We start from the raw sequence: 18977 nt of genomic DNA, 5'->3' as shown, positions 1-18977 counted from the left end.
CCAACTATGGACTGAAATCTGTGCAAACTGTAAACTGAAATAAACCTTTTCTCCTTTAACTTGTAGGTGTTGGGTATTTTGCCCCAGCAAGGAAAAAGATTAAATCACAGATTTTGGCTATTTTGTCATCTAAAATGTTTGTCATGAATCTACATTTAAATTTATTTTATTTTATTTTTGCTGGTACTGGGAATTGAACTCACGACCTTGTGCTTGCCAGGCAGGCGCTGTGCTGCTGAGCTAAATCCCCAGCCCCTATATATTTACTATTTAATAACTGACTTCTTTTACTTAATGTTTCATTAAATGACTTCTTTTATTTAATGAACTTCTTATGTTGCAGAATAATTTGTTCTCTTAAGTGGCTTTTATATCATTCACATATGTAATGGTGTCTTCAAAATTGTCATTCCTACTTTGTACTTAGGACTATGCGTAGCACTTCAAAAGATTATCTTTCAGGTGTGATAATTCAGTGAGGTGTGAGGCCTATGTAGCATTCATGTTACACTTGGGGAAACTTAGCTCAGTGTTTCTAGGTTTTCACTTTGAATGTCTTAGCCATGGATGTATTAGGAAGTAGTTCCACATGTTTCCCCTTCAGTGAATTATTTCTTGCCAGAATTCTTATTCATGAATACCTAGAAAAGATGGAAATGAAATACTCATGTTGCACAATTGGATCATGTTTTAATGTTTTGGTAAAATGTATTTGTATTGGGATGGTAAAATAGTCCTCGAGAACTTACTTGCTGTCAGAATTTAGCAGGGTAAAGTACAAATGTGGTTGTCAGGTTACCTGGATCCCATCCTGGTTCTACTACTGTCTGGATGTGCAATTTCTGTGTCTCATTCTCTTTATGTGTAAAATAATCTGACTTACTGTAGTGTAGTGAGGTTACATATCCTGTAAGTGTTATCTACCAGTGTTATTATTGCAAATTAATGATAGTCCCCTAATATAATTTTTTCCTTAAAGTAAAATTCAATTATAATCTTAAAGTAAATTGAAAATATTCTGTTGTTCATATATTCTTACTGGTGTCTCTTTTCAGAACACTAAGCCTTGAAATGTGGTTAATGGAGCTTTGCCTGTGTTAGTTGTGCTGGAACTATATGTTTCCTTCTATTTCTTTCAAATGTTTTTTTCTTTTTCTCATCCAAAATGTAGTACTGTAGTTTTTTTTTTTTTTTGCTGTTGTTGCTAAATCTTTTTTTTCTCCCTTCCTTTCCTTCTTTTCTTTCTTCTACCATCTCTCCTCACTCTCTGTCCTCTTCTTTATCCTTTCCTCCATCTTTTCATCCCTTTTCTCTGTCGTTCTGTTGAATCAGAATCTATGTCATTCCATAGGCAGGTGCTATTTTATTTTTTTTTTATTTTTTATTTTTTGTTTTTTTTTGGTTTTTCTCCGGTACCAGGAACCGAACTCACTACCTTGCGCTTGCCAGGCAGGCGCTTTTGCCGCTGAGCTAAATCCCCAGCCCCTGGCAGGTGCTATTTTAGATGATGAATAAGACATAGTTCTATCTCTAGTCAGGAGGACACTAATAACAGGGAGCACACCCTGGAGTGGTAGGGCTGAGATGGAGGCCACTGAGGTGGCATGCAGGACAGGGTGTTGAGAAGACTTCTGGAACAGGTAACATTGTGCTGTGAGCTGAAGACTGAGTCAGAGAGAACAAAACTTCAAACTAGCATATGATTCATCATAACAAATTGGTCCCTTGGTGTTTTGAATAGCTTTTTAGAATTAATTAGATTGGTCAGATTTATTTTCAAAGCTTTCCAAGGAAATGTGAACTGACACATTCTTTCTCATTGCAACAAGAAAAGGCTCTCTGAATCATACTGTTAACTTTAGAGCTACAAAGTTGGACTCCTTTTTAACAAATACTTGTTGATAATATTTGCAGTGTTCTGGTTTTCTATTGCCATGTCACAAACCACCTTGAAACTTTGTGGGATGAAAGTGCAGTCATTTATTGCTCACAACTCTGTAGTTCAGGTATTTAGGCAGAGAGCATCATCTCTGCTCTATGATGTCTGGAACAGCTCCACTGACTGGCACTGTCACCCTGGGCTTGGCTGAGGCCTCAAATCCAAGCCTTCAGCCCTCCCCACATGATGTCTCATGACATCTTCTGTGACCCATTCATCTAAGATGGCTCCTTCATTCCCTGTCTGGGCCTGACCTGAGGTAGTGAGAACTGCATTCTTTCCATGTAGCCTTCCACATGGCTGGCCTGGGTTTCTGTACATCATCCTGGTCCCTGGGATATTGGCTTTATGTGGTAGCTGACTTTTCTCAGATCAAGTCTTTAAGAGACCAAGCTGAAAGTTGCAAGGTTCTATGACTTAGCCTCAGGAGTCAGGCAGCATCACTTCTGCTGCATTCTTTCAGTGTCACAGCACTGGCCATGTGCAGTGTGGGAGCAGACCACACAGAGCAGTAGTATTGGGAGGTTGGCTCATTGGGTGTGTAGGGAGGCTATGCTTACACGCTTTCATGGTAAAGCTTCTGGAATTGTGTGCTCTCAGTAGAACTGTCTTTGCTTTCTCCAGCCCCTTTCCCTCCTAACTGCAAAAAAATATCAGGAGCCTCCCTGAGGGAATGCAAGGAGATAAAGAGGTAGGTAACTGAGGGCACTGCTCAAAAGAGATGTAACTGTGCATGTGTATGTGTGTGTGTGTGTGTGTGTGTGTGGGTAAGCGTGGCAGACAATGTTATGAACTGATTATGTGGATATTTTTGAAGTATTATTACAGTGTAGACTCAAAGTAGCTACTAATCCTGTAGATTTACTTTTTAACAATTGTAAAATTAGATCTTGAGAGGATTTGTAGCTCAAATTGTCATATCTGTGATTAGAAAATTGACCAATTAAAATTATTTGATAGAATTATAGTAGGTTTGAGTTTCTACAAACTTTTTCAGTAACATGTTAGAATGGTAAATATACAAATAGGAGGAATTAGAAATAAAATATTAGTACTGAGAAGAGCACCTGTATAATAGTAAACTCTTGGTTTTGTAAAGATGTGAGATACATACACCATAATACAGTATCACAGAGTTTACTGCATTATTTTAGAACATCCAATATACAACATTCACCTTTCTTCACTTAGCATTAGGCAGAGGCTATTCTGTGTATGGACATTTAAACTGTGGTGGTCTTTGATCACTGTAACTGCTTTCCTTATGAGATATTTCCATATTTTCAAATAAATACTACTGTTGCATAAAGCATCTTGGTTCATACATCTTTGTATATAAGGGGAGTATTTTGTAGAATAGCATTCCAGCAGTTGATTTGTGTATCAGATGGCATGTGCATTTATAATTGTTAGATAGTGCCCATTTTGTTCTTCAAAAGACTGTTCCTTTTTCATTCCTACCAGCCATGGATAACTGTCTTGTTTCCTTGTATTTTCTACATTATTAATGTTTGAAATTTCTTACAATCTGTTTTACTTGTTTCAATTTGCCTATTTCTAATTATATATTTATCTTTACCAAGAAAAATAAAATTGATGATTGCAGTTAAATACCTAAAGCCAGTGTTAAATTTACTGGAAATATGAGGCCAAATATAAATACCATCTATAAGCCAGGCATGGTGGTGCATGCCTGTAATTCCAGCACTTGGGAGGCTGAGGCAGGAGGATCGCTGCAAGTTCGAGGCCAGCCTGGGTACAAAGTGAGTTCAAGGCCAGCCTGAACTGCATAGCGAAACCCTGTCTCAAAAAAAAAAATTTATACATATAGATAGATAGATATAGTGTGTATATGTGTACACGAACATAGTTTCAGAAAAGAAATGTGTCACTTGAAGTGCCATATTTGAAGAAATGCAGTTATGTACACAGCGTCAGGAATAAAGATAGCAAAGCCCTGTCACTTTACACCATAGTCATCTGTGGATTCCCTAAAGCTGGGTGCACATTTTATTAGTGCATGCACACATTTTTCTGCCTAGAGCTCCTAGTTTTTATTAGGTTCTTTTATGCAGTCTGTGACACAAAGCACTTAAGAAGTGCTGAGCTAGATAATATTTATCACACATTTGACAAGGTTCTCTTCTCAAACCAGCCTGTCCAAGGTGTGCAACACTTGAAGGGTAAAGGTGTGAGGTGGTAGCTAATTCAGAGTCAGAAGTTCCCTTCCATATTAGCCAAGAACAGAGACAGTATCTCAGTGTCAGCCTTGTATGCCAGTTTTACAGAAAATTGACTTTGAAAGCTCATTTGCCCAATGAGAGTCTTGTGCAGGTAGTGGTAGGAGGGAAGCTTTGGCACTTGGGAGTCACCCTCTTCCTTCTGCTTGTTACTCCATAACATGCTGACCGACTGCTAACTCAGTGCTGCTGGGAGGGATTCTGCAGGTGGAAATGATGTTCCTAACTTGGTGATGTCAAGTCAGTGAAAAGGAGATCATACTGGATGAGCTAGCCTAATCAGAAGCAGGGGAGCTACTCAGAGAAGAAGGTAAAGCAGTTGTGGCCTGAGTGATATGTGCAGGAAGGCTGTGGTATGTACCGGAGCTGGAAATGTGCAGTGGTTTCTAACCAGGAAGACAAGAGGACCAGCTTCAACTTTAGCAACAGAGTTGGCACTCACAAATTTGCTTCCTTGGGACCCACCAGACCATTTGCAGAGGCCCCTTCTTTCATCCAGGTTCCCCTTGTGGTATAGAGCTGTGGGGACAGCCTGCACCTAGTGAGCCAGCATCTCCAGACTTGGTGATACATGAGAGTGTAGGACACATTCTCCTGGATGTGCACTGTGGCCTCAAGTGTGATCTCTGGGACAGCCAGTCCCACTACAAGTTGTGTAGGGATCCAAGTTCAGTTCCTTGTATGATCCTCTAGGCCTGGGAGTACACACCTGAGTGTTTGGGGAAAGCTGGCCAGTGGGAACTGTGGCTTCACTTCTGTGGTAGACTGCCTGTGATAGCAGATGGACAGAGGGTCCACAGACAGTCGTGGCAGACAGTTGTCTTCAGAGAAGTCCAAGGTGTTCTTTTAATGGGCTTCTGTGTGATTAAGGCAGCCCTACCCTATCCTCTACTGTTAGCAAATATCTCAAGGGCAAGTGTATGTGTGTATATATATTTATACACTTGTGCATGTTTCTTTTTATTAATAGTAGTGAAGTTAGCAGTGCTTATTTTTTTTAATACAATACTGCTATAAAGTTGAGCAGGTAAAAATGATTATAAATTGGGTTGTTTGTATAACTAGGAAAATATTTATTGTTAACCAGACTAAATTTAAGTTCATAAACCCTGTCTGGTCTCCAGGTTTTCTGTTGTGTTTCCAGGGTACCCATATACATACTATTGTTCTAGCCATGCTCTTCTCTTCTCCCTTTGCCTTTTCATGCTTCTCTTCTTTACTGGTTTAAAATACCTATTTTCTTACTTTTCTTGTTACTTTTTTTTTTTTTGAGACAGGGTCTCACTATTCCAGGTTAGTCTTGAACTCATTCTGTAGCCTAGGATAGACTTACACTTGGTGTGATCCATCTGCTTTAGCCTCCCAAGTGCTGGAATTATAGGCATGCACCAACATGCCAGGCTCCGTGCTACCCTTATTTAAGTAGAAACCATTCTTTAAGACCTGAAGTTAAGTACTTGCTTTTACTTTGTCTTTACAGACTAATTAGCTCACAGTAATCAGTTTTTTATGGAACTTGGTATCTTTGCCTTTCCTTGGTCAATCACTATGGCCTTGGAAGTAACTTTGATAGGTGTGTATGGGTGGTGGAATGACACAAACATGGGTTAGGATTCCAGTTACCATCTGTCTGTGTTCTGTAGTAATCTTTATCATAATGTTGTTATGAGCATTATGACAATCTCTGTCAAGCCTTACCTAGAAAATTAGAGGATTGGATGAAGTAGTGTTTTCCCAAAGGGATTGCCATTCTAGCTATGTTGATTTGGAGACAGTGGAAAGGGGCCCAGGAATATGCATGTTAGCAGGACCTAAGTGATTCTGAACATGTACAGAAATTTGACAACCTTGCATAGCTCTTTAAGCCCCATCATACTGCTATCATTGTTTGATAGTGTAGGGCACCCTTGCTGTAATCATCATCTAACGTTTACAGATAAAGATCATGTATCTGTTCATGCTTTTTCACTTGAGAACTCAAATAAGGCCAGTATTTTGAATTTTAGACAATACGTGTATGGGAGAGCATAGGAATTATACATATCCAAGGAACCATTTCTAGGTATAAATGTTGGGAATTCAGTTGAAATTGTATCTGTTTAAACATGAACTGTATTGCTTGTTATTGGCTGCTTTTAGTTTATTTACAAAGTTATTTTTGAACATTTTTCATGTTTTCTGATTTGGCAGGAATTATTTTAGTGATTGGAGGAAAAATTATTGCAGGGGTTTGCTTTCATTGTACTACAGAAATCACACCATTTAATTTATAAGCACTTGAGAGATCAGATGTTCTTTTTGTCTTAATTGATGATGAACTAGTTTTGTAGTGGGGCTATAATTAAAAGTTGCGACAAAATCTTCTGTAACTCCTATATTTTTAATCATTTCCTTTTCAGAAGCTCTCTTTGCATATGAGTTTTTGTTAATTGCAGGGAGATTTAGTATTAACAGAAAACTGAACAAACAAACTTGTTCATTAGTAGGGAAAGTTTCTGGGTTGAAGCCTATGTAATAACTCTCGAAACACCCTAATGTTCTTCTCATATCTTTCTTAATAGATCCCTTATGATTTTGTAGAAGTCTACCTAGTCATCAGTTGCTAGTAATCGCTCTTTTGGCTATGCACAGTGGTACATGCCTGTAATACTGGTTACTTTGGGATCTGAGGCAGGAGGATCACAAGTTTAAAGCCAGCCTGGAGAACTTAGTGAGGATCTGTTTTAAATTAACATGGTCACTTTGGCTTGAACCACTGGTAGTTAGCCCTGTAATATCAGACAGTGGAATTCAAATCAGATACCATCGTGAGGCAAACAAATTATAGCCCCATTGTGAACTTGTTAAAAAGGCCTGGGGATGTAGTTTAGTGCTGGAGTACGCTTGGTTCACTGTCCATTACTGCCCCCCCACCAAAAAAAGAGAACATGTGTATTTACTCATACTATCGTAAGTATATTATCTAAAAAATACAGCTATTGTGTGCCTAGACAGGGTTTAAGTCTATTTTAAGTTTGAATTGCATCATCATTTAAACTAAGAAGTGTTAATTTCTATTTTTTTTTCAAAACTAACTTCATTTTTGTTTTTTTTGGGGGAAAAACAAGCTCTGTCCCATCCTGCTCAATTCCTAGTTTGCTTTTTCTTATACACACTGTACATTCAAATAATTGTTGCTTTATGTCAGTACAAACTTCAGAAAATTATGTAATATTGTTTTGTATGCTGTAAGGTAAGCTTAACAAGGTTTGTGTGTATATGGTATGACTTACAAATAGTTTTTCAGGCCTGCTAAAATGAGATCATATCTATATGGAAAAGTAAGATTGTGACCATTTTTCCTTCTTAGATCCTTTTAATTGTTAACATAAAGATCTAGGCTGAGAAGTTTGGCTTTTTTTTTTTTTTAATTTTAAAGAGACAAAAAAAGAGGACAAAACACGCCCGTTAAAAATGATACAGAATTTCAAAACAAGATAATAGGAAATTAAGAGTGATTTCAAAGTAGTTGCTCAGATTGCCAGGTACAGGCATGCAAAACTGACTAAACAATATAAGTTGAGAAGTTTTTCCTCATTATTTTCATGGCTTTACACTTGATAAATATAATAGATTCGGGCATAATATTTATAGCCAACCTTTGCGGGTTATTAAGGTCATCCCAGCTAATCACAGTTATCTACTTAACAGCTTTATTTATTTATTTTTTTTTTACTTAACAGCTTTAAATCATAGAATATGAATAAATTATATGTGCTTCTTCACTGTTCACAGTTACTTTAAATTATAAATTATTCATATGTCCAAATATTCTGTGACTATTATCAGTAATACTATACGACATTAGTTTTACGATTTTTAAAATCCTAAACCTTAAACTACCAAAACTGATTTTTTTAACAAAAAACAAAAGTTTTTTGGGGGAAGAGGGCTTAAAGACTTTCTTTTCCATAATAATACATAATGCCCTCTTTAGTGCTTTTCTCCTGCACTTTCCGTGAATGTTCTTATGTTCTGTGTTGCTGTTAGATAATATCTGTATATACAGTATGATTTCCAAGTTCATATTGTTGAAATTATCTGCTGAGCCCATCGCCTGTGTTTTAGCTACCTTCAGACATTTCTACATGGATGTCCCTTAGGCACCTCAAATTTAGTATATTAGAAACTAAAAAAAAAAAAAAAGAAACTAAATTCATGATCTCTCTCTGTGGTTTTATGTGGTGATACAGTATATATAGCAGTCTGTGTTTTCTTAATGACCAAGTATATTGATTAATATATGATTAATGTTTTTGAAAATGGTATTTTCAGTGTCTTGAAATTTGAAAACACTTGCTATTTTTTTCAAAATGTCATTGCTTAACTATACAGAAATGAATGATATGTATGTGCTCTGTTAGTGAAGGTATACATAACACAGACAAAGCAAAGAGGAAGTAATTTAAATGTTGACAAACAGTTTTATGAATGAGGAATAGCGGTAGTAGTTTTCATACTAAAATCTTAACAAAATCTCTATAGACAGATTGTTTTAAATTCTTTCTGATAGATCATAAATTATGTTTTATATAATTTGGATGTAAGGTAAACCAGGCTGTCAGTGCTTTAGAAAAATTAGTTTTAAAATCCTTATTTTTAAATTGATTAGAAGGTAAATTGATTTTTAATTAAGTTTGCTAAAATGCATTGATTTTGGTTATGTTACACTGTAACATGTAAATATACCCTATTCTGTCATATCTAAAGACACTAATACTATGTATTGAAAAATGCTTACATTGATGTCACTATTTATAGAATTTTTATTTATTTAAAGAGTATAATACTTTTATTTTAGTTTTGAGACAGGGACTTACTAGTAGTGTAGGCTGCTCATGAATTCATTATGTAGCACAGGCTGGCTTTGAACTTGTGATGATTGTCCTGCCTTATCTGTCCTAGTGCTGGGATTATAGGCATGTACCACCATGTCCACCTAAGGGTCTTTAATACTTACATAAATGAAATACATTGGTGAATATGTGCCTAAAACTTACTCAGATCACCACTGATTACATAACATTTTTACTACACAGATGTTAGTATCGGAAACATCTGCCCTAAATGTGAAATTGTGTGTTCTGCGTATGGAGGAAAGAGTGGGATAGTGCTATATGTTGGGCGTTACTGATGGTGATCACCTGGAGCAGCAAAGTAAGACTGGAAATGATTGGAGACTGGAACTTTGGGAAACATTAACATTTTGTAGAGTGCACAAAGTTCTAAGGGGGGAGGGGTAAAAAAGAGTGATGAGTAAGTAGACGAGAACCCAGAGGTGGTTGTATTTAGGAAGCAATAAAATGAAAATATTTTATTGTGACGTACATAGCTGGTTATAGTGTGTCATGCCAGACAGGAGGGAAGATGTGTGTATGTTCATTACAAAGCTTGGAATTAATGAATAGAGCTAGTTGTTCTAAGGAAATGTGCATTTCTTCGCATAAATTTTGAAGAATTTTGTGTACACATAAAGTCACACTAGGCAAATTACACTAGATTTTAGTCTATTTTAAGTTATGTTAATGTTATATTGAAAATGTTACCATTTGTTACAAAGAAGTCAAAGAATAAAATAAACTGAGGTTGTAGTTTTTATTTAATCATCTGTCTTTCACCTTTTTATGAAAATAATCTTAGTGAATAATGGCCCCAAAAAGCTGAAATGATATGGTCTAAAGCTAACACATGCAGTTTCGGACAAAAGTAGGAACTAGGTAGGTACGTTTTTAACCCAAGGTTCTGTCAGATCTCCCTCCATACTCCTTTCTTCTTAAATTGAAGGTGATTACTTATTTGATGGTAAGAACAATGAATAAAATCTTTTTTAAAATGTAGAGAAAAACTGTTGCATGTCTTTTGAATCCTTTCATTCTCAGCATGATATTTTTCACTACAGCCTGAAATATAAGTACATGTGAATATCAGTTTTACTGAATATGTTGAGTAGCTTCATATTTTAGAGTTATATAATGTTCTGTTTTTATTTTTAATAGAAAAAATGAATGCACCAAATCAGCCTCCACATAAAGACACTGGAAAAACAGTGGAGAACGTGGAAGAATACAGCTACAAGCAAGAGAAAAAGATCCGAGCAACTCTTAGAACAACAGAGCGTGATCATAAGAAAAATGTGCAGTGCTCGTTCATGTTAGACTCAGTCAGTGGGTCTTTGCCAAAAAAATCAATTCCAGATGTGGATCTCAATAAGCCTTACCTCAGCCTTGGCTGTAGCAATGCTAAGATTCCTGTTTCTGTACCCGTGCCTATAGCCAGAACTGCACGCCAGACTTCTAGAACTGACTGTCCAGCAGATCGTTTAAAGTTTTTTGAAACATTACGACTTTTGCTAAAGCTTACCTCGGTCTCAAAGAAGAAGGACAGGGAGCAAAGAGGACAAGAAAATACATCTGCTTTTTGGTTTAACCGATCAAATGAACTTATCTGGTTAGAGCTGCAGGCCTGGCATGCAGGACGGACCATTAATGATCAGGATCTCTTTTTATATACAGCCCGTCAAGCCATCCCAGATATTATCAATGAAATCCTTACTTTCAAAGTTAACTATGGGAGCTTCCCCTTTGTTAGAAATGGAGCAAGTTTCAATGGTACTTCAGGAGAAGGACCATGCAAAGCCCATTATGGAACAAACAGTGTGGGTTACTCTACTTATCATGAGCATCTCCAGCGTCAGAGGGTCTCGTTTGAGCAGGTAAAACGGATAATGGAGCTGCTAGAGTACATAGAAGCACTTTATCCATCATTGCAGGCTCTCCAAAAGGACTATGAAAAATATGCTGCAAAAGACTTCCAGGACAGGGTGCAGGCACTCTGTTTGTGGTTAAACATCACAAAAGATCTAAATCAGAAATTAAGGATTATGGGTACTGTTTTGGGCATCAAGAATTTATCAGATATTGGCTGGCCAGTGTTTGAAATCCCTTCCCCGCGACCATCCAAAGGTAATGAACCAGAAGATGAGGGCGATTACACAGAGGGAGAATTGAAGGAGTTGGAAAGTAGTATGGATGAAAGTGAAGAAGAACACATCTCTGGTCCAAGGGTAGCAGAAATCAGGACGTCCACAGACAACAGTTTGGATGTTCACTTGCAAGACTGTGCGTCCAGGAAGCTTGAGAGGCTCGAGTCTGAAGAGGAGCCTGTGGGCTGGGGAGCAGTAGACTGCAGCACAGAAGCAGGCTTCAGTAAACATTGTCTGACTTCGATTTATAGGCCATTTGTAGACAAAGCACTGAAGCAAATGGGGCTAAGAAAGTTAATTTTACGACTTCACAAACTAATGGATGGTTCCTTGCAAAGGGCGCGTATAGCACTGGTTAAGAGTGATCATCCAGTAGAGGTACGTTTCAGTAGACAAGAATATTAAGATGTCCTTAGTTCCATTATTTATTATAAACTATAGTATGTGTTGGTTATTTTTAAAACATTTTTATTCATGTTTGCAGTAATGTGTACATTTGTTACGGGAAATCGGTACATGTACATAACACTTACTAATTCCCTTTATCATTTGATTCCACTCCCTTCTCTCTTTACTCTCTCCATCTCTTGATCCCCTTACCATTTGAGAAAGTTCTATCACCCTACTTCTGACAATCTTTTATTTTGCACTTTAGTGATATTTTGAGTTTCTCATGTGTGAGAAACCATGCAATATTTAAGCTTGTGTGTTGATTAATGCATTCAAGGTGCCCCCAGTTTCTTACGATGACTCAAGTTTGGTCATCATGGCAGAGTAATATTCTGTTGTGTATAAATACTGCATTTTCTTTATCTGTTGATCTGTTAATGCACAATAAGCTGCTTCTAAGATTTAGTGATTATGTGCTGCTATTAACATGGGTATGCATGTATCACTATAAGATGATTTTAACTCTTGGGAAGATACATAGAGGGAATAGCTGGGTCAAATGGAATTTCTAGTTTTAGTTTTTCAACGACTCTCCATGCTGATTTCCGTAGTAGCTGTACTAGGTTATTATATACTTTCATATCTTAATATTTGTAAGTTGGGCTGGGGATTTAGCTTAGCGGCACAGCGCCTGCCTGGCAAGCGCAAAGTCATGAGTTCGATTCCCAGTACCAGAAAAAAAAAAATTTGTAAGTCATAAATGGCAGTCATAAATTGCATATTTAATCATTTCAATATAAAATACTATGATAAGTGGATGTATGAACTATAAATTTAATGAGTTAAGTGCAGAGTGGTGTGTGGAGGGAAAAAGTTTAACCATATAAATAGAGAATGGAGAAGGAGGGATCAGGTGTAAATACAGAGAGAAGAAAGCCACAGTCGTGGATGACCACAGGCTGAGGATGAGTCAGTAAGAGTCAGCATCACACTAAGGTATTTCTAAGTGAACATGGCACCCAAGGTCACAAATAAAGCCCATATTTTGTGAAATAGCTTACTGCCATTTGAGTAGCATGTCCAGTTTTGGTTAGTGTATTTTAAAGACACCTTGTGCATTGTAGGGGAATATAAAAATGATTAAAGGGAAAAAGTGTAGTCTATTTAAGAAGGTTAAAGATTTCAGGGTAGATGATAGAAATTCAAGAACAATCTTTATTATTAAGTATGTGTTTTGCTGTGTGAAGATTTTGGAAGCCTCATGTCCACTACAGAAAGCAGTTTAAAAACAGCACAGCTTTGATTTAGATAGCTCTGCGCCTCTGAAGTTCCGTACTGTCAAAGGTGGCAAGACTATAAAGGGGTATATGGTAGGGTATTTGTTCTTTGGAGTCCAAAGTAGTACAGACTATCTTTTATCTTCTGGTAAGTTTGCATCTTCTATCTGCTGGAAGTGAAAGCCCTCAGCCCTGTGAGAGCCCTGCATACCTGTGTTAGTCTGCAAATTCAGGATTTTACCAGCCATATACATATATCCACATGTACTTATCATTTTAATTTTTAAAATTTCAATTTATTATATAATCTAGCTTGGAGTGAGAAACAATAAAACAGAAAGCATTAAAGGTGGAAACATGAGACTCAGTTTGCAAGATTATTTGTATTCATATGCCCAGATCATTAACCTTGTAGGACATAGGGGTCAAACGGTCACATAAATATAGCTAGGTCTTTATTAGGTGAACCAACACTTTGTAGTAATTTTTAACAGTATTTTAACTTTGTGAAGTATATGAGTCTATGTACATTGTTTTATTAAATCAATGTTAGCTTGTTAGTTTTTTCCCCTTTTAGTTCCTGAATTATTAAGATTTTATCATAGTGCAGGTTTCAGAAACAACAGAACAAAACTATTAGTATGTCTTAAGGGTTTATCATGTATTTCAAATGGTGAATCACTTTTGTATAGAGTTTTGGCTAGAGTGGTTTAATTCCATCCAGATGTGTGAGCAAGACAGGATTGATGCTTAATTTTTATTTTAAAGCCTAGTTTTGAAAATGAAGAACAGTGGCAGTGTGGTATCATCGGGGGTGCTGAGGAGGAAGCTTGGTGATGGTGGCACACTTGCCTAGCAAGTGTGAGGCCCTGTGGTCAGGACCCAGTACCACCACTGAGAAAGGGAGAGAGGGCTGAAGGGAGGGATGGAGAGATCTGCATTTTCTGTTAGAACTCATGTTGAAGAAGGATGACAGTTTACCCATGGTTTTGAATTGCCACCAAAGCTGTGTTTCTTTGACTAATTGAGATCTAATGAAAGAAGTCATGTTTGTTAGAGAAAAAAGTAGCAGATGTATATTTAAAGCTTACAAAATATATGAATTGAAGGCTGTTTATTTAGAATTATCTGTAGATTGTTTGCTTTTCAGAAAATGAACCACAGAAGCCCCTGTTGTTTTTAGTTTCGGTTTATAAAATACTAAGTGCTTGTCAAATAGTGAAAGTACCAGCTAAAGTAGTAGTTCTTCTATACTATATGGAGATTAATCCAAACTAACAAATGATGAGACTCCAAAGTGAAGATTTTGTTTTTATTCTCATTTCAGGGCCATAATATCTGGGTGTGTTGAGTATTCACACTCCCTTCTTGGATTTATTTTGTTTTGTTGTTTACTAAGTATATCAGAGAAAGCGCCACCATTTTGAAGTCCCAATAACTGGGACCATTCCTTATGTCTGATCACTGCATAACTTTGTAAATGACTTAATCTTTCTGCTTATGACTCTTTCGCTGGTAAAATACTCGTAATAATATGTACCTACCTACATCACAGAGTTGTTCTGAGGCCAGTAAAAAGTACAGTATCAGCACAAATGATAGAGTAGGATGGATTAGTTTCTAAAGGTCACTTGGTAGGCAGTTGTTGAGGATATTGAAAATACAATTTATAGAAACAATGTTATAAACAAGAGAATCTCAGGTTATCATATAGAAGTAAGACTTAGTTAATCTGTGTAGCTAAAATAGTACCAAGTGAAGGGTTTTTTTTTGCTTGTTTTCGTTTTTTGGCAGCAGGACAACATAACGTAAGGGGGAAAAAATAAGATCCAGAGATGATGCCCTGAAGTGTTTTTTTATGCTTCCTTATTTATTTTCTAATTTTTACTCACTTGCTGTGGGAAGCCTCCCCACTTCCGTCTTTTTGTTCCTGTTTATTTCTCTCATGTTGGTATAATCTAAATTCCTATGGTCTGAGTGTTAATCTCTGGTCTTAGGGATAAATGAATGTGTCTGATACCCGTTTCCTAATATTACCTGCTGGTCTCCCCATGATAGGGCTAGAAGAACTCCAAATCCTGCTCCTTTCCTACTTATACAAGTACCTGTGTAGTGATCCTTCGCAACCTTCCTAGAAAATTCATAGGCACCATTTTAGCAGTGCTGTAGTGCCCAGGTGTCCTTCACAGCATTGACTATAGCGAAGGTTGGGTTTTGTAATGTTCTTTACAGTTCAATTTTAGCTTAGAAATTAAAACAAGAAACCATAGAAATACATAAAAAATTTATCCTTAATATCAAAGCTACCTATTATAATTGTATTTTTAAATAAACTTTTTACTTTGAAATAATTTTAGATGTACAGAAAATTTGCAGAAGTAGTACAGTGTTCTCTTATATTCTATATCTAGTTTCCTCTAATACTGACTTAACTGTACATTCTCAAAACTAATATATATTAACATCAGTATAAAATTCTGTTAACTACAGAGTATTTGCATTTTCCTATTTTTCCATTACTTCCCATTTCTGTCCCAGAATCTAGATCTATGCATTTTATTTGTTTTCTTATGATGGGATTTGGGTAATGGGCTTGAGGATGAGGGTCATAGAGTCCAACTGCCCTGATGCATTGCACCGTCACTGTGGATGTGACCCTTGCTCACTTGCTTAGGATGGTATCTACCAGGTTTCTTCAGAAATTACCATCTTCGTCTTTCCATAGTATTTTTTGGAAATGAATCATCAAATGCAGACTATGATAGGATGAAGGAATCACTCTACACTTGTAGGAGTGGGGCAGAACAGTACCCACAGGTATTATTTGAAATTCTGTATGGAAGATTCTCTTCTTTTCCTCTGTTTAATCAATCTTTTTTATCAAGAGGGATTTAAATATTGATTTTTTACTTTGGATTATACTACAGTTGTACTGTTACTTACTTTGTTGCTCAGGCTCTTCTTTTAGCCGTAGGAGCTGTTTGAGTAGCATGCTGCTGTTCTCTTGTGTGTTAATTTGCTGTTTTGTTTGGCTTTTAAGTGATATCTTATTTTCAGCCACTACACGGTACTCCAGGCTTGTCCTGTCTCCTCACTGTTCCCGTCCAGAGACAGGTACTGGGGAGGGAAGATGTGGGCATTAGGTGTTGGTTCCTGTGGGGATGTTGGTGCTTCTAGGGGCTCAGTGACATGGTGAGAGCATGGACGGTGTGTTCTGACTCATCCATGCTCACAGGTCAGTACTCTACTTGCTTTTTATCTCGGTGTGCCTGTAACAAACGTGAGTTCATGCTGTTGTCTCCAGCTCTAGTCCAGCACCACAACATTGATTCTCATCTGGCCCTTATTTGTAAGTTGCTCTTTGATTGAGAAATCCAGCTCCTCTTACATGTTTATTCAGGCCTAGTATACATGTAATATAGTTTCAAAATTAAAACCTAAATTACTCCATGAAGAGCAAATGTACACACTAAAGCACAGTGTGTAAGTACACTTTGTATTCAGTCTTACAGTGTGTACTCAGTTCACTCTTCCAAACTTAGGGGGTGCCTTTTCCCTTAACAGTCTTCAGTGATGCTATTTCCATTTCACAGTGGAAGAGTGAGACTCCATCCCAGTCTGCATGCCATCCTCGCACAGCCCCCATTTTCACTCCCCAGCACCCCACAATGTCTTAGTTGATGTTTTAAAATTTATACTCTTGTGTAGGTTTTTGGGTTTGTGCAGTTTAAATATTCATAAAAATACATAGGTTATAGGTTGTGATAAGGTTATGTTATATTCATTTTTTGCTTTCTGTATGATTCATATATTTTCAGAAGAGAAAGATAAAATGAGTATATTGTAATCTTTATTGTACATATTATCTCAAATACAAGTAGGATGTTTTGGTTAACTGAATTGCTTTTTTTTAAATTAGAAATGATCATGTAATTATTATAAGTTTAGTGTTCAGTAAACTACTGTTTGTCATTGGAGCCAAAGAAAAATTATGCTTTTTTTTTTTTAATCTAAAAAGTACAAGAAATCTTGAAGAAGTTGCCCATTAGAGTGGACAGAGCATGTGGGATCTAGGAAATATGTGTTAACAACTACCACTTAGTGAGTCTTACCATTTGCTGGGCTCAGCAGCTCTAGGAGGTGGTCATGTTATTTCTACAGTTTACAAATAAGGAGCCTGGGTTAGAGGAGATAACTCTCCAAATCACGTGGTATGACATTGCTAGATGGATTCAAACCTAGGATTCTGGAGTACCACACTTCGGACTATACTCTTAGTTTTCTACCCTGCCTGCACATCAGCACTGCCCATGCACCTTTAAAATGTGCACACCTTTGTTCTTCTTGGATGCAAGACAAATCCAAATCTCCTGGCACAGGACAGAAGACAGACTTTTTAAAAAGAATAACATTTCAAACAAATCTGTACTGTGTGTCTCATTTAGAGCCAGTCCTGCAGCAGTACAGTTCTGAGTCAGCTGCTGGAGAGGCCAGTTTGGCCACAGTAGTCCCTCTCCTTTTGCCTTCAAGACCTGTGCTTACTATCTATTAAAGTTAACTTTTGAATTGCTCCAGTCATTACCTGTCTTATTTCATAAATACCATTAGAAGAACTTTTTATTGAGTGACACACTAGCAAGTGCACACTTGCTCATTTGCTGAGAGGTTTTCTTTTTCTTTTTTTTTTTTTTTTTCATTTTAAACAATAGTACAAAAAAGAACAATAGTAAAATACCAACATCACAGACATAAACAAAACAAAGGAAGAACATTAAAAATGATACAGGGTTTCAAAACAAAATGGTAGGAATTAACCGTGGTGGTTATAGCCAAGCAGTTTTCTGAAGCAGACTTATTTGAGGGAAAATTGGAATTTTGCTACATTGTTTTGAGATGGGTGAGACACTGAATCAGACCTGATGTAAGATCAGAGTAGAACAGAAGTCATCAGCTTTCAGTGGAGAACTGGATCCCTCGTAACAAAACTGCAACAGTAATGTGAAGACTAGTAGCTAGCATTAACTGAACGCTAGATGTATAACTGGGGGAAGAAGAGGGGTCAGGGAACTTGGTTAAATTAAACATCCAGTAAGTGGCAACATCAAAGTGTGAACTCAGAACTCTGCCTGTAAAGCCATACATGCTTTTGACAGCGTACTACCTCCCACAGTTACAGTTGGTCTCACACAGTGTTTGGGGATGGTGTACATTTGACTTAGGGAGGGACTGCTATTTAAAAATGGGAAGATTTCACATAAAAATCTGGATTTCTGCTTCTGATTGAAATATTGGAAGGTCTCTCAATACTGAGTGCACATTCCCACATAGTAGTCACTGGTTGCAGCCGAGTGGCGTGCATGCTCCGTTTTACCCCAGTACTTCCTAGAGCTGCCGTAGTGCACCCATGTATGTTACCTACCTGTCCTCTGTGGGGATTTCAGTTAGGGATGAGATCTCTAGTGCAGAATAATAGTACAGTTCTCAGTATAGCCCAGGGGTTGTGTGCTTGTGTTAGTCACCTTTCTATCACTTTAAGGAAATACCTCAGATAGTTAACTTATAAAGAAAAAGACTTATTTTGGCTCATAGTTTTGGAGTTTCTCCTCCAGGGTCAGGTGGTGACCCAGTTGCTTTGGGAGTGAGGAGTGTGTGGTGAAGACAAAACTGCTCACCCCATGTCCAGGAAGCAGAAGAGAAAGAAGTGGCTTGAATCTCACAGACCCTTGTGATGCAAGCCCATTCCTGACAGGGATCTACGGACCTCCCTTAAACCCGTTCCTCATACAGGGCCACAGCATCTCCTAGTAGTGCCACCCTGGGGACCAAACCTGTAACATATGGACATTTGGGGAACATTTACCCAAACCATAGCAATTTTATAGAAGTTTAAAATTTATGTCTATTACTATTTTGTGATTATGTTGTTTTATGTGTACTCATGTTTTTCTTACTCGTTTGACACAGTTTAAAATTTTCTTTTGTTACAAAAACCTAGTAAACTTGTAAAAGAATAACTCTGTGAACCCTCCTAAATCTGTATCCAGGCACATAGTTACCAGGTCATGACCAGTGTCTGCAGCCTCTTGACATCTTCCTCTACCATTTGGAGG

The 18977-nt window shown here is 37.3% G+C and overlaps 1 protein-coding gene across 5 annotated transcripts in view; it reads left to right on the top strand.

Annotated features, from left to right (window-relative positions):
• Map3k4 (mitogen-activated protein kinase kinase kinase 4) overlaps positions 1-18977 on the top strand; it is a 119827-nt gene that overhangs the window by 46009 nt on the left and 54841 nt on the right. For all 5 annotated transcript variants that reach the window (XM_005390695.2, XM_005390696.2, XM_005390697.2 and 2 more), the window contains exon 3: positions 10215-11578. In XM_005390695.2, the coding sequence (XP_005390752.1) occupies positions 10215-11578 (1364 nt within the window). The remainder of the gene's footprint in view (positions 1-10214; positions 11579-18977) is intronic.

Source organism: Chinchilla lanigera, unplaced genomic scaffold (genome assembly GCF_000276665.1).
Source record: "Chinchilla lanigera isolate Chin_1 unplaced genomic scaffold, ChiLan1.0 scaffold00038, whole genome shotgun sequence".
Taxonomy (NCBI): domain Eukaryota; kingdom Metazoa; phylum Chordata; class Mammalia; order Rodentia; family Chinchillidae; genus Chinchilla; species Chinchilla lanigera.
This window is presented reverse-complemented; position numbering and strand designations above follow the sequence as displayed.